This window comes from Mandrillus leucophaeus, unplaced genomic scaffold (genome assembly GCF_000951045.1).
Source record: "Mandrillus leucophaeus isolate KB7577 unplaced genomic scaffold, Mleu.le_1.0 Scaffold227, whole genome shotgun sequence".
NCBI lineage: Eukaryota > Metazoa > Chordata > Mammalia > Primates > Cercopithecidae > Mandrillus > Mandrillus leucophaeus.
The window spans coordinates 1,375,170-1,396,734 of NW_012102332.1; the positions used below are offsets into that span (position 1 = coordinate 1,375,170).

The following is a 21,565-nucleotide window of genomic DNA, read 5'->3' on the forward strand; positions in this document are numbered from 1 at the left end:
AGTTCATGTCCTTTGCAGGGGCATGGATGAAGCTGGAAACCATCATTCTCAGCAAACACAGGAACAGAAAACCAAACACTGCATGTTCTTACTCATAAGTGGGAGTTGAACAGTGAGAACACATGGACACAGGGAGGGGAACATCACACACCAGGGCCTGCCAGGGGGTTGGGGGCTAGTGGAGGGATAGCATTAGGAGAAATACCTAATGTAGACGACGGGTTGATGGGTGCAGCAAACCACCATGGCACATGTATACCGATGTAACAAACCTGCATGTTCTGCACATGTATCCCAGAACTTAAAGTATGTGTACGTGTATGTATATGTGTGTGTGTATATAATGTATATAAACCTTGAGTTTTTGGTTCAAAAGTTTGCCATAGGCTGGGCGCAGTGGCTCACACCTGTAATCCCAGTACTTTGGGAAGCTGAGGTGGGCAGATCACTTAAATTCATGAGTTCAAGACCAATCTGGGCAACATGGTGAGACCTGGTCTCTACCAAAAATACAAAAAATTAGCCAGGTGTGGTAGTGCATGCCTGTAGTCCCAGCTAGTTGGGGGGCTGAGGGAGGGTCATCACTTGAGCCCAGGATGTTGAGCCTGCAGTGAGCCATGATGGTGCCACTGTACTCCACCCTGAGTGATAGAATGAAACTGTCTCAACAACAACAAAAAAGCTTCCTATAAAGAAAACCCAAGTGATGAGATGGCTTTAATCTACTAAATATTTAAGAAAAAAATACCAATTTTACGCAAACATTTCATCAATATTGAAGAGAATTCTCATTGAGAATTCTCAATGCAGTCTTTGAAGCCACCATCAGTTGATACTAAAACTGGATATAGACATCACAAGAAAAGAAGTTATAGACCACTGTCACTCATGGACAAGCATTTTTAAATAAATTTTAACAAACCAAATCCAAAAATATGTAAAAAAGAATAATACATCATGACCAAGTGGGGTACAGCCCAAGAATGCAAGATGGGCTTTACATTCAAAAACCAATCAATATAATTCATCATATGAAAAAACAGAAAAACAGCTTTGCCATCAACTCATTAGGAGTAGAAGCATTTGAAAAAATCTAAGATGCATTCCTGATGAAATGCACTCAGAAAATTAAGACGAGAAGGGAACTTTCTCAATCTCATAAAGGGCGTGTATGAAAATCCTACAGCAAACACTAACTTAATTGTGGGAGGCAAAATGCTTTCTCTGTCAGGTCAGAAACCCGGCCAGAACATTATTGCCATTTCTATTCAGCATTGTACTGGAGGTTCTTGCTGATGAAATAAAGCAAGAAACAGAAATAAAAGGCATCCAGACTGGCAAGAAAAAATTAAAATTATCTTTATTTAGAGACAACAATACTGTCTTTGTAAAAAATCTGAGGGAGTCACTTTAAAGAGCTACTAGAACTAATTAGTGAGTTTAGTAGTATTTCAAAATACAGGCCAATATAGAAAAGTCAACGGCATTTCTACATACCAGCAACAATGAGAAATTGAAATTTTAAAATTAGCATTTACAGTAACACTCCTAAATATAAAATAACAGGAATAAATCTGACAAAAGGTATACAAGGTCTCTACATTGAAAACTGAAAACTAGCCAGGCGCGGTGGCTCATGCCTGTAATCCCAGCACTTTGGGAGGCCAAGGCGGGCAGATCACCTGAGGTCGGGAGTTCGAGACTAGCCTGTCTTTACTAAAAATACAAAATTAACTGGGTGTGGTGGTGCATGCCTGTAACCCCAGCTACTTGAGAGGCTGAGGCAGGAGAATCACTTGAATCCCGGAGGCGGAAGTTGCGGTAAGCCGAGATCGTGCCATTGCACTCCAGTCTGGGCAAGGAGAGCAAAACTCCGTACAAAAAAAAAAAAACCCAAAAACTGTTGCTGAGAGAAATGTTAAAACACTTAAACTAGTGGTTTTCAGTCCTTTTTTTTTTTTTTTTTTTTGCTTCAGGGGACATTTGGCAATGTCTGGAAACATTTTTGGTTGTCACACCTGGGGCTGGGGAAAACAAGTTATGCAGCTGGAATCTAATGAGTGGAGGCCAGGGATGCTGCTGAACAGTTCCCCACCACAAAAGTTACTCAGTCCACAATGTCACCGTGCCAAGGCTGAGAAACCCTGGCATGGTGCCCAGTGGAGAGGTAAACAGTGTTTATGGGCCAGAAGACTTAACATTGTTAGGGTGTCAGTTCTCCGCAAATCTATACATCCAATGCAGTGCCAATCAAATTCCCAGAAGGCCTTTATTTGTGTGTGTATATTACCAAGCCAGTTCTAAATTTCATATGGAAATGAAAAGGTCCTAAAATAGCTGAAACCGGTTTGAAAAAGAATAACAAATGGGATAAACTAAGACTACATGACTTTAAGCCTTATTATAAAACCACAGAGGTCAAGACAGTGTGATCTTGACTGCAGCACAGCCATGCAGAACAGGACAGTCTAGATATGAACCAACATCTATATATATGGACAATTGATTTCCAGCAACGATGCGAAGTCAATTCAGTAGGGAAAGGAAAGTTGTTTCTTTTTTAACAAATGGTGTTTAACAATTGGGTATGCATATGTAGAAAATGAACTTTCATTTATATCTCACAGTACATGCAAACGTTAACTCAAAATGTATCATAAGTCTAAATGTGATACCTAAAACTATAAAGCTTCTAGAATAAAACATAAGGAAAATTCTTGGGGACCTTTGGTCAGGAAAAGATTTCTTAAATACAATACCAAATGCATAACCCGTAAGAGAAAAATAATTTGGGCTTCATCAAAATTAAAAACTTATACTCTCTGAAAAACTGTTGAGAGAATAAAAAGAGAAGCCAAGGAAAAGGAGGGAAAAGTCACAAAGCAAAGCATATATCTTATAATGGATTTGTATCCAAAATATGTAAAGAACTCTCAAAACACAGTAAGAAACAAACCAATTAAAATGGACAGAAGACGTAAACAGGCAAGTAAACATAAGGAAAGATGCTTAATATCAATTAATAATAAAACACCAATTGCAACTAAAAGAAATACCACTACACAACTCTTAGAATGGCTAAAATTTGAAAGATTGACCACATCAAGTGTTGGAGAATATGTGGAGGAACTGACATTCTCATACACAAATGGTAAAATGTGCAATGGTGAAACTAGTTTGAAAAATAGTTTGGTAGTTTCATAAAAGGTTAAACATATACCACCATAAGATCCTTTCTTGTGTCTTTACCCTAGAAAAATGAAAGCATTTCACTTCTCGGCCTTTTAGCTAAGATCTAGTGAAAAATGAAAGCACAGAAGTATGCAAAGACTTGTGCATGGATGTTCATAGCAGCTTTATATTGAAGAGTCAAAAAGTAGAAACAACCCAAATGTCTGTCAACAAGTGAATGGATAACAAATTGTTGTATAGTCATACAATGCAGACAACTCAGTGATAAAACTGAGTTGCTGATCACACAACAACATGGATGAATCTTGAGTGTGTACTATTTGATTTCATTTACATAAGGTTTTAGAAAATGCAAACTTATCCCTAGCGTATTAATTGTTGAAAGCACATGTGTTGTTGCTTGGAGACAGGATTGGGAGGCTTAGAGTGGGGTGGAGATATTATAAAGTGATGCTAGTAAAATTTTGGTGGAGACGAATGTTTTCTATTTTGATTGTAAGGATTGTTTAATGATGTCAAAGTTGATTAAATTGCACACTTTAAATATGTGTGATTTTTGAGTGTCATTTATAATTTTAAAATGTCATTTAGAAAATAAAATAGAATTGTTGAAAGATAAAAACAATTTCCCAGAAAACATAGCTAACAGAAAAAAAATCTAGAACAGGACAGAAAGACTATGTATTAAGAATCAAACCATAAAGTGCAACATCAGATTAGTAAGAGGCAGAAGAAATTTTCTAAAAAGTAATAGAAGAAAAATGTTTAGAGCTAAGAGATACAGATCTTTAGGCTGAGAGTTTCACCCAGGATCCAACACCATAAACAAAAGATTCATAGTAAATTCACCTTTATGAAATACCAGAAAAGCCTCACTCAGCCAGGGTTGGTTGGGTGGGGATAGTGAGGAAGTGAGAAGTTGGGGGTGAGTCACCTATAAGCAAATAAGATCATCTGACATCAAGCCTGTTATCAGCATCACTGAATGATAAAATACAATGGTACAATGATTTCAAAGTTCTAGGGAGATTACTTTCTAACACACAAGTCAATGCTTAGCTAATTACCAATTAAACATGAAGGACCAAAAGAAGAGTCAAGAGATGCATGAAGCCTCGAAACCTCCTGTCACCTATGCTCTTCCTGAGACATTAACTGAAGATGAACTTACGCAAAATGGGGACAAAACCAGAAAAAAGGAGAAACATGAACGATATTTAAAAATTATGGAATATGGGAGTTTAGTGAAAATAAGTCTCAGGATGAGATTTATAATGAGGAATTAGTTTGCAGCAATTCTAATTTGTATGGGAAGTTAGTCAATGACAAGAAGAATATTTTCATGAAGTAAAATGGAAAAGATTCCCAACAATAAATTTAATGACTGAAGTGGTGGTAATATTATGCACACAGTCAAGAAAGCACATACGTCTTTCTTCATTAAAAAGAACGCAAATTAGAAACCCCAGAATATATATTTGTGGGTGATGGAGTGAAATGAAATCTAAGAAGGTCTTGATGCAAACATAAATGTTATGTGGTTTGGATCAACTGAAGGAATGTAAGAAAAATAATTCATTTGACTTGAATCTTAAGAATATTCTCCTTGAAATAGCCCAAAGTTGAGATATTGTACTTCTAAAAGGTGAGAAAGAAACCCAAGCAAACTGCTTAGCTCTGCTTTGAATAATATTTATATAATCTTAATAACATCACAGTTGTTAATTTGTTTTCAACTTTTAGAATTTATTTATAAGTAAACCCCTCAAGGCTGGAGTATAGTTAGAGTGCCAAATGTACAAGTTCTCAATCTTGACAATGAAGTAACAACTGACAGAACATCTCTTTTCTCACATGGCATCAACAAATTCCACTTTCCAGGCTAAAAGCACTACAGTATTTCTGTTCTTCTTCTTCTTCTAATGTTTACTTTTACACATTCAAACAACATACTAAACCTTGAACCGTACTTACATAATATAGCTCAATAATGTGGGTTGTTTTTAGTTTTCAACTTTCAGGATCAATCTGTAAACATAATCTTAAATACTGAAATATAATCTTAGGATCTCAGTGTACATGCTTTCCACCTTGATAATGTAAAATTATAGTCACAGAAAACAAGATGGGAGGTGGAAAAGGAGAAAGAGAAACACATGGAAGGATGGGGGCATTGTATCTTCATCTAAAAAAATGGGGAGTCGAGATAAATGCCCATATCTAGTGAAATAAGAAATGGAGGTGTAAGTTGTGAAGACATTTTCCTAAAACTACCTGGCTATGAGAGCCAATAACTAGTTTCCTATTTGGTTTCAAGATGCACAGACCCACACCCACACCCAACATGCCATTTCAGTGAATTGCATTTTCCTTACAAGTACCCTCTACATTGCTTGCCTGTTGATTCCGTTTCTGTAAAAACCAAGGGCCATGAAGCACAAGTCCCTCTAATGCCAGGAGTACCTCAAACAATAACCATTGCTGGTTTAGCAACATGGGGCTGTATGTCCTACCTTAAAAGTGGTATCACAGGTTCCAAAGTGTCTGTCTTCTTTGAAGAATAATGTTCTTGTTCATAGGAGGGTTGATAATCCCTATCCTTTAGAAGCTGGTAAAAAGGAAGTTAGAGCAGGAATTGTAAGAAGGTGTCACACGTGGGTGTGGGCAGGGCAGCTATGAGACAGGAGGGAGGAGACCGTGCAGAGATGGTCTGGGTATCACTGGACCCCACATGCAGGGAGGCTTCCTCCACCAATTAAAAACGGAATACTCTTTAAAGAAAAAGCTTTAAGAAATCCAGTCAGTATTTGAAAATCCTTTCTTCTGTGGTTATGGCAATTTAAGATGGTCACCTGGGATGGATAAGGTTTTAACCTAGTGAAATGGGCGAGAACTGTCCCCATTCATGATGTGCCAGCCTTAGAAGAATTAGTGTGGCATATGTCCAAGTTGCGGTCCCCAAGTAGACCAGAAATGTAAAAAACTTATCCAAACAATGGAAAAAAAAGAATGAAAACAGGACCTGTAAAGAATTCCTAAAGAATCTGCATTATATTGCTTGAGAGTAAGGAAATTTGGAGGTAAACCTGAGGACATTTTGTGAGACTTAAACCACCATGGGGAACATTCTTTTTAAGGTGTTTGCAGGTGAACCAACAGCTTCTCTGGAGGCCTAGATACAATGTCTCAATAAAAATTCTATCTAAAGTGTCCAAGGATCTCAATTAATTAATTAACTAGTTCTGAGACACTGCTTGGTACTTTCTCACTGGAGAAAAACAAAACCAAAGAAACTGCCTTATCAGACTAAAGAACTCAAGATAAGGATCAATACCACCTTGGCCAGAGCTTATAGGTAGGTTGGCTCCCTGACCTTTAATGTAAAAATATTTCTTGCTTAAAATACCTACTTGAAGACAGGGACAAGTTAGAGCTCTGTGTGTCTAGCTGTCCTTTGAAGTTCAGGGTAAATAGTGATTTTCATTTTTTAAAGTCATAGTTCAATTGATCTCACACGCAGTCAATTTCAGGTTTATTTCTTTTTACTTTCAGCATAACCCAAATGGGCATGTGCTACTAAGAATGACTAGAATTAAAATAACCACACCGTCTTCACAAGATAGCCAAGGAAGAAAAAAAAAATCAGCCTTCACATTTAAGTCAGTTAGTCCTTTTTTAATAAATTTGAATTCATTCATCAACAAGTTTCATATTGTATCTATCACTCAATTTTGCTGTTTTTTTCATGTCAAATAATACCAAAAAATTACATCAATGTGCTTAAGCAAAACTGGGTTTAAATTTATCTTTACAATAAAATGAAATCAACATGAGAATTATGACAGCAATCGCCTATTCCTACTAGAATAATCCTGTACTTACCTTAAACACACTCAACTGACTTGTGAAGTAGAAACACGAGACAAGTGTGACAAAACATGTTCACGGGGTTGGTCCTAGGGAGAGGCACACGGGAGCCACTCTCTGGGAGGTCATTGTTTACCCAGGTGTTGGGAATTTAGTATTTCAGCAAAACATGGCACCTTTCAATGCAGTAGAAGAGGTAATCAATCCAAGGCACACTAGCTAGTGTCCTGGAAAAATTTAATTCACCTGGGCAGCTCTTTACCCCAAGATTCGATGTTACTCTAATGGCTCACACTGAGAGCCAGAGTCAATTCCAAGAGTAACAAAATATTTCACCAAGTGTTCGGTTTTGCTTACATAAAATGGCCAGAAATATGAACTGGTTTTCAGGTGGAGAGTTAAAATAAGAATTAAGTGATGGTTTATACTTTCAAGCCAGGAGATTCAAAGTCGGACACATTCTTGTTAGAACACACCACGGTGGGACAAACACCAATGGATTATCTACTAGATGCTGAAAACGAACATCTACAACTGCAATGTGCCTGTCCCCTTAAAACCAGCCCCAGACTTGTTCGGCATCACCTTTGAGATGATCCCCTTGGTGAAAATGTCAGTGCTGTGTTTGGACCAGAGAGACGTGCCTTTGAGGGAGTGACCGAACATGTCAAAGTTCTGGGTGCTGGCGTTAAAAACACAAGATATTGCAGATGTACAGGTAGCTTCCACACCTAATGGAAATATTCTGACATACCTTCTAGTTCGTTTGAGATTCAGGGGGAAATGGATGTCGCATGGTATAGACAGTGGAACCCCTCCACAGTCCCGGGGTTGGTGAACAGGAGTAACACTTGTTTTAAGGAGCACTCAAGTCTATCAGTCTTTCTCTGTAGGGAGTTATGTAGCAGGGCTCTTCCATGATCTCAAGGATATCTGAATATGGGTAATAACAAACTGTCATAACAAGATTCTTCTGTAGATCTTGAGCCCCTGTGGCGCATTTTGGAAAGACAGGACTACTTAGAAAATTAACTTTTTATTACTTTCAGTTGTTAAGAAAGAAATCTCATTATATCCCCAATGATAATGTTTCTCTCCTTACGCAAGAGGTCTGGGTGTGGGTAGCAGCCACCTCCCGACAACGTCAGAGGTCCGGGTTCAGGATTCCTCAACGCGGCTCAGTCACTGGCTCAAATAACTACTGTGGAGTAATGAGAGGTCATTTGAACACAACAGAGACTCCAATTCAACTCTCTTCTGTTAACACAGAGTTCTCTTCTCAATGTTCTCACAAGTTTTAAAAATGGAGAAGCTATAAAATAATTTTGTTAGAAGAAAAGTAATTTTCTTCTGAAATGGAGTAAAGCAAACACATACCCAAGGATCTTAAAAAGTTTTCTTTTTTTGTTTTTACAGAATACATGTATGTATTTGTGTGTGTGTGTGTTTGTGTGTGTGTGTAGTTACAAACACTATTTATAGTATAGCTAATATGTTAACTTCATCGCGGTGTCTACAAAGTTGTGGATCCCAGTCTTGGTGCCAAATGCATATAAAAAGCTCAAAAGCTATTATGACTATACCATGCAAATTTATATCCAGAAAACCTCGGGAAGGAGACTGCAGCTCCTTGGAGCCTCATGGGGTCTCTGCCTGTGATATTTGGGTACCTCAACTATGCATCAAAAAAGTTTTAAATCACTTTTCTCCCAGAAAGAATTAATGTCACAGTTCTGAACAGTATACATTATACACTTAAATAGACCATCGACTGTTTTTGTCCACATCCATGTACATTTTGGGGTCCCTCTTCCGCATGTGGACCTCACACCTTTAATTACTGGATACGGAAAAAGATATACCTGAAGTATTGAAAGGGATAAGGTCTTTGCAAATGTATTTTTTTCTTTAACATGATAATAATGATAAGGCCACTTACAAGGTTTTTCCCAATCTGTTTAACTTTTAGGATCCCCCATTGTTACCGATGGAAAAAACTGTCAGAGAAAAGCCAAAGCCAAAGGAATCCCTGGCTAGTCTCCAGATGAAAATAAAACCAGAGAGCAGTGATTAGGAGGAAAAAGATAGGAATGAAGGAGGGAAAAGGGCCTTAAAGGAGGTAATTGCCTCTAGCGTGAGATTTTGTGGATTATGTTTTGTCTGATGGTGGGTTTTGAACTGTTGCAGATGCCCACAAATTAAAGGTTGTTACAGCCACCAAAGAAAAATCAAGTAGTGGTCAGCTCATGGGGATAGTCCACACCACACGCATCCTCAGGGAAGGTGGTGCCCCTACCTATGTCGAGACAACTGGGGCCAGCCACTGGAGCACTGGGCTAGACTCTGGTCCTCGGTTTTGGATAGAACAGAGAGGGCGAGGCATACGTGGCATTTTGGGATAAAGTATTAATTTAGCAGTTCTTCCTGCAAATTTTGCTTTTTATTTTTTCTCCAAATGCTCAACTTCACTGTGACACCTGTTTGCACAACTGTAGTCATTTCAGTTTATGGATGCCTGTGATAGAAATATTGTTTACAAAAAATATATCATCTCTTTTTTTTTTCTTTAGAAAGATCTCATCTAAATAGTAAGTTAAGGTTGCGTCTATGAAACCGGTGCACCTTGTCTTGTTTCTACGAGCTTTAAAAAGTCCAAATACTGAAGAGGCTGTGGATCAGAAGGAAGCAACAGTGACTGTGTTTGCCGTCAGGTTGCCCTCCTTTGCCTCAGAGAACGGTCATGGGTCGTTGGGTGACGCGTGGTGTGTAGGGGTCATGTTCCTGCAGAATCCTAGTCAGTCTAGGAGTAGTTGGATGTGCTTATGAAATATGTCAGATACAGAAATAAAGGCATGAGGATGTTTCTTAGTTTCCGAAATTGAACAGAAGTGTTTTAGCTTCAATCTTAATTTCTAGATAACAGAAAGTAGTTACATCACATAAAGGAAAATATGACATCGCATGCTGCCATGATAGCAAGCGTAAGAAACAAAATCTTGGTAAATATACATATATATGCATATTATGCAAATATATTTTCTATTAACATACAATGTTATAAGAATGATTGATAACATAACTGCAAGGGGGAAAATCATCCTAGATGGTTTTACCTTAGAGTAACGAATAACCTGAGACGTCTATGCTTTCTGTTGGATATCAGGCCTAGAAATCCATACGAGATGTAGAGCACATTTTCAGTGATTGAAATGTCATTGGCAAAACGTGCCACTGTGTTCGCACATGACAGTGAAGCTGGATCCACTCCAAGTGAACAACAGAAACAAACTACACACTGTATATTAGAGTACTTACAATGAGATGCCATTCACTCCCGATGGGTTTTCAAAAGACGGTCGTTCAGACATCAACGTGGGATCTATCTATGTTTAAGACAACAGGTAAGCACACTGCCAGTGGCTCACCCCAGCCACTAAACCATTACAGAAAACGTATGCCCGATGAAAACAAACCTCATCACCAGAAAAGCCAAGAAGCCTTCGCTTACTAAACTGAACGAGAGGATATGAAGTGAGTGACTCAGTTTAAACTAGCAATACCACTGTATGAGTTTTCAAAGATTAACTAAGAATGTCTTTCTGATTTTTAAACTAAAACATCTAACTTATGGTAATAAAAGACACATTTGGGGATGATATTGTGTTTCACGCCCTCATTCTCAAGGCATAATATTTAGATACTTGTCCCTTTCAATTAAAAAAGAAAAAAACTATGACTTTCTTTAATATGCATCCTGTGGTAAATTGTCCATAGCTGCAAAATGTATATATGTATGTGTATTTGTCTTCCATACACATGGGCACTGACTCCTGTGTGTATAAACATATACACATACATCCTCATATACACGTGTATTTTATATATATGCTGAGAAAGTTCACATATATATACAATTGCGTATGTATATATGTGTGTGTCTGCTTGTGTGTGTGTGTCTGTGTGTGTACAGGTATAAAAACTTGACAGGCAGAGTAATATTTCACTCAGTGTTAAATGAAGTCTTTGAAAAATCAAGTACAGTCACTCAGTTAACATAGTACAGCCAGTAAACTAAGTTGAAAAGAGAAAAAGTGAATGGAAACACGATCCTGGACCATCTGTCTATGGCATTCACATCGGTTAGATCAGGTATTTTAATTTTGAGCTGCGAGGACCTCCTCCGTAGATGGGTCTTCTTGTGTGGGAGGCTTCTGTCCCCCAGGAATCGCCCATGCCCTTCTCGAGGCATGCTCTGTTTCCTGTACTGGATTCCTGAGTTGTCAAAGGATATTGCTGAATTCCTGGTATCGCCAACACCACCCGCGACCTCATTCATTTCGTTGTGAACTTCCAGCGATGTCAACAGAATGTTTCCATGAGCATCCACCTAATCGGAAGGAAAATGCAGATGGTTAGACAGCCAGCAGGCCGATGAATCTGATTTCCCTATGCGGATCCCGGACAGAATGATGTCACGCCATCACCTTACATGTTTTACGAGAAACTGTACATCTGTCAAACCCAGCACTCCGTTTTATTGGAAAATGTCATTTTGGAGGTTAATTGCAGTTGAGAGATTTTTATTTCCTTGATCTAAAAATGCTCGTGTAAGAGATTAGATGCAAGAAGGGGGAGTGGCTTTTTCAAATTGCAATTTCACATTACGGATACAAATCCTTTACTGAAAAAATTAAAGTACAAATGACTTTCAAGCTGTTAACTTAGGTGCTCTAACCATTTTCACAACGATGCTTTGAATAAAAACTATATTCTCCCAGTTGTCTTTGGAAGTGGTCTCGTTTCCTTTTCTGATGATATAACACCCCCAAATTACTACAGAGAAACACATGAATAGTCCCGGGATCGAAAGGCACGCCTGATGACTTCCGTGGAGTAGATACACACACCCCCAACCCCAACTCAAGCAGGCGCCCCTTGCCCAATACTGGTCCTGGCAGGAGACTTCCCTTTGAAGGGCTACATATAAAATAGATGAAATTCCCTTCCCACAATGGAGCCAGACTTTACAATGATAGCATTTTATTCTGTGCCAAATGTAGCTTCAGACGTTTCATGATGATGCCAAAGGTCCACTCTGGTTGTGGGTTGGTCTGCCCCGGAACTTTGAGCCTTTCACAGAACATCCTGGGGCTGGCGGCCCCAGTGGAGTCCTTTCTGAAACGAACTATTAGCATCTGCTTTCTGAGCAGTTCCCATCCCTGCCACAGCGCCAAGGGCCATTCCACGGTCCCCTGCGCTTTCACTCCAGCAAGCCCCACACTTCTCTATTTCTCTTCTCTTTCTTTGCCTGGAGGGCCATTTTCTCTGTCCTGTTTTTGGCTGTGGAAAGCCTACCCCGTGTTCCAGTACTAGATTAAGTGTCTGTGGCTTCCTCCATAACTCTTTCACAAAACACAGTTATTTTGTGTAGGAATAATTTACTACTGTATTAATTTGTATCTTCCCGCCTTCTGCAATGTCATCAGTGGCATCCAGCTAGATGAGCAGGAGGTGAGGCGGTGAGAGGAGTCCTGCTCGAGAAGGCGCTGGGCCTGTGTGAAGTTCCAAGTGGGGATAGGTCCACCAGTGGGATGACCTCAGACTTCAAGGGGGCTGGGACACAGGAAGGGCTGCACATCCAGGGACCACTCAGACTTTGGTGGAAAGGCACCAAAGAGGACTCTCAGATGTCTACAGGTTTGGTAACACCATTCTAGGTCACTTCATTATGCTTGGGGAAAGTGAGGTGGTCATCGGGGTAATGGCCCCCAGGGAGGTTGGAACCCTAGGATCAACCCAGTCTGGTTCAACCTTGTGTAATAAAATGGTGAGTTATTTTCAGTTGCCATGAACCCCCAGGTTGAAGGTCATGTAACCTGAGCATGCCCAGATGGACCAAGCACACAACCATAGGTGGAGCCTAAGTGCTCAGCAAACACCACATGGCAGGATCCAGCATCCAATCAGATTGAGCCCTTGTGTCACCCCATGGCACGATGCAGCCAGACCACACCTCCCAGCATCACCTCATTGCAAGAGCCAATCAGAACATGCCTCATTACCCTATACCTATAAAACCTGCCCCAAACCTCAGTTCCTCGAAACAGATTTGAGCATTTCCTCCTATCTCCTTGCCAGCTGACTCGCAATAAAACTTTTATTTTCTCAAAATTCGGTGCCATCGTATTGTCTTCCAGCACATCAGGCAGTGAGCCCATTCATCGCTCGGCACCAAGCTCACAATCCTCATCAGATTCCGTGAGTATGTTACCCTATGCAAAAGTGACTTTGTGCTTGTCATTAAGGGCACATACCCTAAGATAGGAAGATGACCCGGGATTGTCCAGGTGGGCCCAATCTCATCACACCTTCAAAAGTAGAGAACTTTCTCCAACAGGAAGCAGGAGAAAAAGTCAGAGAGATAAAAGCAGAGGAACTCAAAGCCTGAGGACTTGAGTCACCCTCGATGGAAAGGCTGTAGGGAAAACATAAGAAGGAACAAGACAGCTGATAGGAGCAAAGATGGCCCCAGCTGACAGCCCAAAATCAAATAATCCCATTAGAAAATGGACAAAGGATCTGAATACACATGTCTCAAAGGAAGACATACAAATGGCAAACAGGCACATGAAAGAAATACTCAACATCACTAGTCAGGAAAATGCAAATCAAAGCCACATGAGATATCATCTCACCCCAGTGAGAATGGCTACTATCAAAAAGACAAAAATAACAGGTGCTGGCAAGACAGCCAAGAAACAGGATCTCTTAGACACTATTGGTGGGAATATAAATTCATACAGCCACTATGGAAACCAGTAGGGAGGTTTCTCAAATAACTAAAAACAGAACAACCGTAAGATCCAGTCAAGGCAATGGGGACCTCGATTCACAACCACAGGCAGTGGTACTTGACCAAGCACCTGAGTGATCCTGGCAGCACAGTTAACCCCAGAGCCTGCAGAAAGGAAAGGAACACAGACTGCCAGTACCTTAATTTCAGCCTCCTGACACCCTAAGGGTAGGACCCAGCCGAGTCTCACTGTACCTGCACGTCTGGCCTAACAGAATCGTGAGATAAAACCAGGTGTCATTTAAAGCTACTACATTTGTGGTACTCTGTTACAATGGTAATCAACACTACTATAGGAGGTGAGAGGGGAGATACATTTGCATTGTGCCTCAAAGAATGAGTAGAAATTTTTCAGACAAAATGCAGCAAAAACATCACAAGCGAAGCTTGAAGAGTACCTGAAATATTTTGAGAAAGGCAAACATTGTTCCCAGCATATACTAAGCCTGAGACAGATGAGGTCACGATCGTCACTGCCATGATCACTTTCGTATCCTCTTATCACAATAGAAAAGTACACCTCGTGCTGGGTGGAAACACAGATTAGATTCAGGCCAGTGAGGTTTTTGTTTTCTGTATGTCAGGTGAAAGGATTTCAATTTAACTCTTTAGGGAACAGGAAGAGTAATTTCTAGGTAGAAAGTCATAGATTTCTGAAGTGCAACTCGAGCTATAAGAAATTGAATTTGAGAAGACAGTGTGCAGAGCGGCGCCCCAGGGAGAGCGCCCTGCAATGGTTTCTGTTTCCTTTAGGGCGGTCTGGAATGGAAATGCCCGAAGCCCATGAGTAACTGCTCCCCTGGCGACTGCAACCCATCTCGGGGTTTTCCCTAAGCCTTGAGCCACACACGGCATGCCCACAGCAGCAACGCTGGGCCTCCGCCTGCCCAGTGCTGAATCTCCGTAGCTCAGGGGCTGGGGAAGGAGTGGAGAGTCACTCAGCACCCCAATCCCATTCCGGCCCATGCACTCCTGTTCCCTGTGAGCTCCTAGCAGGAGCGTTCACACGGCAGCAAGTGTGCCATGAGTCCGGGTGGGGCCAGTGCTTCTAAACCAGTGCTACATCCTATAGTGCTAGGATGAACAGCGTCACTGCGCGTCTTCCCTGTTGTTTACGGCCAGCATTGGTTTAGAAGCGGTCAGAGAGTGACCTCATCTGTCCTCCACTGGATGGAGTGGTCTCCTTAGAATGGAGGACGGCCAGGCTGAGAGTGCTTGGAGATGGGAATGGACCGAGATCACACCACCCGTGCTGGAAGGCCCTTCATGGAGACACATGATGTGGGAGGTGAGGAGGGCATTTTCTTGTATTTTTTTATCCAGCAGAAGGAAAATTCTAATGGAGCTTGTATCTCAGAAGCACTTGGAATGTTAGACCTTGGTAAAATTTTGACTTTTTCTTTTTTTTGAGGTGGAGTTTCACTCTTGTTGCCCAGACTGGAGTGCAATGGCGTGATCTCGGCTCACCGCAACCTCTTCCTCCTGGGTTCAAGCGATTCTCCTGCCTCAGCCTCCCGAGTAGCTGGGATTACAGGCGTGTGCCCCCACACCCAGCTAATTTTGTATTTTTAGTAGAGATGGGGTTTCTCCATGTTGGTCAGGCTGGTCTCAAACTCCCAATCTCAGGTGATCCTCTTGCCTCAGCCTCCCAAAGTGCTGGGATTACAGGTGTGCGCCTCCGGACCCGGCCTTCTGTTATGTATCTGTCCTTTCTGTTTTCTTTCCATGGGATGATTAGCAGCAACACTCTTTAAATGACAAAGCATGTCTGCACGTCTTTAAGACAAGGGAAGCATTCCTTGGTTTGGGAGACAGAGTTTCTCATTGTACCAAGAGAATATGGCAGGAGAAGCCCAACAGTTAAATTCAGGTGTGGCTGAAACAGGTGCCCATGGCAGTAGCATGTCCCCTGTGTAGGCCACCTACGGCCAGCTGTGGGAGTGCTAGGGCCACATCCTCCTGGGGCAAGAGTAGCCATTCACTATCCCTGAGAAGGGGCAACCTGAACCTGCCCTGGATGCTGCAGGGAGGAGGACTTGGCTGGGCAGCCCAGCTGGTCTTTGCAGGAAGAATGATTCACAGCAAGATTCTCCAGGAGAGAAGCTTGTCCTCTGGTCTCTATCTCCTTCCAGCACCTTCTATGGTACCTTGTGCCACAAAGGAAAGACGTGGTGGGGAGAATGAGCTGCCTGACTCACACTGGGAATCTTGTTGTGGAGAGGGGCCTGGGAGGGGGGGTCGGCCAGTGTGTTCCTGTTCATTTGGGGTGTTCCATTCATTCCATTTACTGCAACGAATACGCTTGGTACCCCACCAAATATGTCTGATTTTGAATCATGAATCAGAAAGTATATTAGGTTACCATGTAAAGGAATTTGATAAGTTGAGATCATTTATCAAATAAGCTCAATTTGATTTTATTAGAATGTCCAGCATTTTAAACAGTTCTACTTAAATGGTAAGCTTAGATGTTTAAAATTTATCTGATGTTGAGTCAGAAGATAATCAAAGGTGGAAGATGCTTGTAGTATTTTTTTTTTTTTTTTTTTTGAGATGATGTCTCGCTCTGTCGCCCAGGCTGGAGTGCAGTGGCACGATCTCGGCTCACGGCAAGCTCCACCTCCCAGGTTCATGCCATTCTCCGGCCTCAGCCTCCCAAGTAGCTGGGACTACAGGCACCCGCCACCACGCCAGGCTAATTTTTTGTATTTTTAGTAGAGACGGGGTTTCACTGGGTTAGCCAGGATGGTCTCCATCTCCTGACCTTGTGATCCACCTGTCATGGCCTCCTAAAGTGCTGGGATTACAGGCGTGAGCCACTGCATAGTAATGCAGAATTTGTTCTTTTCAATAATACTAAGTGGTTTGGGAATTACAGTATCAGAAAACTGAAATCGTTTTCCTGAAGATGGAAAAAACCAGAAAGCATTATTTAGCTTTAGAAAAATGGTCTCTACAGACTATGCAATGTTTTAAATAACAAAACTGTGAGATGAAGAGCCCAGTCGTCCACTTCAGGACGTGGGACGCCTCACGGGAGAATGCACTTTCACGAAGGGGCCGGGATTGTTCAAGACCATTCGTTAAAACATTACCACACGGCTGCTACATGTCACCATCTTGCTCTGTCCTTAGGAGCACAAAGTGAACACGAGAAGGTCCTCACCCTCAAAGGGTCTAGCTGATGAGATCTTAAATAATCAACAAGTGCATTTGAAAAAATACTACAGTTTGCCTTTTAAACACATTGATAATTATTACTTTTCAGAGACAGAGCCTTGCTCTGTTGCCTGGGCTTGAGTCCAGTGTTGGGACCATAGCTCCCTGCAGCCCCAGATTCCTGGGCTCAAGTGATCCTCTTGCCTCAGCCTCCCGAGTAGCTGGGACCACAGGAACTCGCCACACCTGGCTATTTTTTTAATTTTTTTTTTTTTGTAGAAACAAGGTCTTTCTTTGTTGCCCAGGCTGATCTGGAATTCCCAGGCGTAAGGAATCCTCCTGCCTCCACCTCCCAAAGTGCTGAGATTACAGGCTTGAGCCACCGCACCTGGCCTAAACACACTTTTAAATACCATCTCTTTTCTAGTTATACAATAACATATAAAAAGCTCCTTTTATCAAAATCTAGTAGACCAGAATTAACAAATTTGTGGAGTGAAATACCAAGGAGAGGAATGTCTTTTCTTAAAGGAAGAAAGGGGAGTATTTTGCAACCTGTTTAGTCAGATGAACTTTGACGATTCTGATGACTCAGTTTTACCCGGCTTTATAAAGACGACATTTATAAGCCTTGTCCTCTCTTCCCACTAGGAAAGTGGAAAAAATACCCCTCCAGTGCGACCAAATCCATGACAACTAGCGCTCATTCATGGACACATGTTACAAGAGCAGGTGTACCACGTCCGCGTCATGGGTGTGCATATTTTGGAAGATGCAGTGAGTCAGATGCTGTCTAGGAGGCAAGGCTTGCTGGGCACATGGGATGTGAGTGATCTGCCATTTTCACAAGCGTAAAGCATGTGCCCCGTAAGTTGGCAGAACAGAAACAAAACCAACTGCTTAGAGCAGGGAGTGATGGGGGCAGGATGCAGATACGTGGGAGGCCAAAAAAATCAAGGAAAATGTTGACCGGGCGTAGTGGCTCACGCCTGTAATCCCAGCATTTGGGAGGCTGAGGCGGGCGGATTACGAGGTCGGGAGATCACGAGGTTGGGAGATCAAGACCATCCTGGTCAACATGGTGAAACCCTGTCTCTACTAAAAAATATATATAAAAATTAGCCGGGCATGGTGCCTGTAATCCCAGCTACTTGGGAGGCTGAAGCAGGAGAATTGCTTAAACCTTGGAGGCAGAGGTTGCAGTGAGCTGAGATCGTGCCACTGCACTCCAGTCTGGGGGACAGAGCGAGACTCCGTCTCAAAAAACAAACCAACAAACAAACAAAAAAAAACAATCAAGGAAAATGTCATGGAGGAAAACACCTGGCTTAGATCTTGGAGGGAAATGTGGACCAAGAAGAAAAGCATCCTAGGTAGAGAGGACAGGACAATAGAAGGGGAATGGGTCACCATGTAGGTGGGGACTTCAGGAACTGCACAGGTAGAGTGAAGACGACACAAGACATCAGGTCAAATGAATGCTGAGTTGAGTTTTCAAGATTGAGATACAAATCTGTATGAATCCATGTCCTGTCTTCCCCAGCCCTGTGGCCAGTGTTGTGTCTGGGAAACGATCTCACGAAGGTGGGTCTCTAAGGCTGTGCCCTTGAACTCTAGTGAAGAAAACTTAGCCTGAGGGAAGTCAAACCCACCTCCCCACCTATGTTGTTAATAATTTACAAAACTACAGTGCTCTTGGGGGCTTTGGACATGTATGACTAACTGGTAGCTGTCTCAGGATACAGTGCATGTGAGAAAGAATTCGAGAACCAATACAATTTTACAGTATTCTTATTTCAGAGTGAGTGAACAGTTGTAATGGAAATAACAGTGCAGGTACCTCTCATTCTAGTGTGAAAAGGAACCTGAATATATATTGAATTAATAAGATCTTAGCTTGAAATAGTCTGGCTGCTTTATTTATGGTTTTACATTTGTATGGTTTTCATTTAAGCATGAACCAGTATGTAGAAAATTTCCACCAAAATTACTCATGGATTTTTTTTTTTTTCTGAAAGAACTAAAGGGTTATTAAAAATCTGTTAAATCTTAGGAGCCAAATAAACAAATATTTCCAAAAGAGAAAGTCTTTTTCTATTATCTAGAATTTAAGTCTTAAAGTAGAAAGAAGCGATTGTGGGTGAAATACAAGGCTGAAATGCCCTTCATAGAATGCCAGATGACTTGCAATTTTTAAATCATTTCATGAATACTCTTTATTTTGAAGGGTTCATCTCATCTCTACTATAATTAGAACCATTGATTTCAATGAAGTTTTTCTTCCTGCTCTATAACCTTGACAGGTGCAAACATTCAAAGACTAAAAACATCTCATTCAGAATATAGCACAGAAAGATTTTTTGTTTTTTCCTAAAATATGTCACCAGATTGGCACACAGTTGATATCTCATTCTCTAATTTTCTTCCAGCTTCTAGTTAAGTAAAATACCGTCGTTTTAGAGGAATGAGAAAGGACTTGCCACAGGAAGAATGAAATCTTGCTCTTTAGTAAGAATGATGTTGAGACTGCAGCTCTGATTCCTTGCCAAGAATTATGACTCTCTACCACCTCATGAAATTCAAATACTAATTGGTCAACTTGTAAAATATCGCAAGGCTTGTAACCATAATGCATGAATTACAACCAAAGATGAACTCTTGGGTATAGAAACAACTCAGGAACAGACGGTATGCACAGGCAAGTGAAGGTCAACGCTTACATGGTACCACTAGTCTGGGGAGATACTAAGTGAATATGCGAATGTCTTAAGTATTCATGAATCAACTACTAAGCTAAAATATGGCATAAATACTAAATATAAGGAAAATCTAGTCATGGTTTTACAGTAGGGTCACTAAAACCACAGTATCAACAGGCAGTTGCTGGTGGCCTGCAGTGTCCATAGGGTACTGTTTTCTCTTGAGATGCCTTACAGGACACAGAAAGTGGTCTCAGGAAAGACGGTGACAAGCCAAATCCCTGCTGTGGAGCCAGCAGCTGTCAGTCAGGGGAAAGCTGCAGGGTGTTGCTGGCCACACTGAGATGCAATCCCAGGTGCTATCCCTGACACGTCATAGCACTATTCACAATAGTAAAGACAGAGAATCAATCTAAATGCCCATCAACAGTGGACCAGATAAAGAAAGTGGGGTACACATATACCATGGAATACTATGCAGCCATAAAAAGAAGATCACGTCCTCTGCAACAACATGGATGGAGCCGGAGGACATTACCCTAAGGTAACTAACACAGGAACAGAAACACAAATACTGCACGCTCTCACTGACAAGTGGGAGCTAAACACCGAGTATGCACGGACGAAAAGAGGGAAAACAGCAGACACCAGGGCCCACTTGGGTGTGAAGGGTGAGAGGAGGAAGAGGATCAAAAAAATACCTTTTGGGCACTATGCTCATTACCTGGGTGAGGAAATAATCTGGACACCAAACCTGTGACATGTACTTGAGCCACATAACAAACCTGCACATGTACCCTTGAAGCTAAAATAACAGTTAAAAAAGAAACAAAGGACTAAGTAAGCTGTTAGGTTGTGTATATAGTACCACTTCTGTTTCACATAAAATCTGACTCTTTTCTCATGTTCCTTTCATTCATCCACATTACTTGATATAAACTTTTTGGGAGGTACATTTCTATTTAAAAATTATCACTAAAGACTTAGGTGTGCTCAGGAACAATTTTTTAAGGCTTATCTTTAGGAGCATCAAATATGCATTTAGAATTAGCATACACATAATCATATGTTGACTTCAAACCTTAAGTACGATCTATAATTACAGATTCTTAAACATATGAATATATAAAGGCCTTACTAAGATTGTTGAGAAAACACAGAAACAGATTTTTGAAAAACCAAACAATAAACACAGACTCATGAATCAACTAAAAATTTCTTCTGCATTTAATTTATAACACACTTTTTCTATATCCCGCTAATTTTCTCTACGGATGCTCGAGTTTTTTTGTCTTTTTGTTTTTATCTTAGATTTTAAGCCTTGTACCCAGAAAGGTATTTCTGCAGCACCACAATTTGACTGTTTTAAACAGTCTCATTTAGAAGAAAAAAATTTATAATCTGTTTAAATTAAGAGGAAATTTGGAAAGACAGCATTCGTTGTATGTGTATGTGTGGATACGTGTGCCTCTGTGATGGAAACAATAATGATGTGATGAATTCTAGTTTCCTTGGAAACAGCATGACCAAAGCGTACTGTGTGTTCCTAGTAGGATATGGACCTATTTGGAAATATAACAGTATGATACTAAGTATATTTTCCACTAAGAAATTCAAGATAGTTTTGCCTGTGAAAAACCTCGTTTTATTCACAGATCCTCGGTTTTCTGACCAACTCTATTTATGCTGTGCTGAAAGGAAGGAGCCATTTACATTCACTTAATGTGCTTCCATGGGTTCATGAATGTTCGTGGGCCTCGTACGGGCACAGACAGTCCTCCAAGGAGCTACTGTG

At 41.0% G+C, this 21,565-nt stretch overlaps 1 protein-coding gene across 3 annotated transcripts in view; it reads right to left on the bottom strand.

Annotated features, from left to right (window-relative positions):
* Positions 1 to 6,851: 6,851 nt before the first annotated feature.
* GABRB3 (gamma-aminobutyric acid (GABA) A receptor, beta 3) overlaps positions 6,852 to 21,565 on the bottom strand; it is a 179,444-nt gene continuing 164,730 nt past the window's right edge. For 2 of the 3 annotated variants that reach the window (XM_011981479.1, XM_011981480.1), the window contains exon 7: positions 6,852 to 11,446. In XM_011981479.1, coding sequence (XP_011836869.1) covers positions 11,105 to 11,446 — 342 coding nt within the window. In that variant the 3' untranslated portion in view covers positions 6,852 to 11,104. The remainder of the gene's footprint in view (positions 11,447 to 21,565) is intronic. The other variant, XM_011981481.1, reaches the window with a different exon arrangement.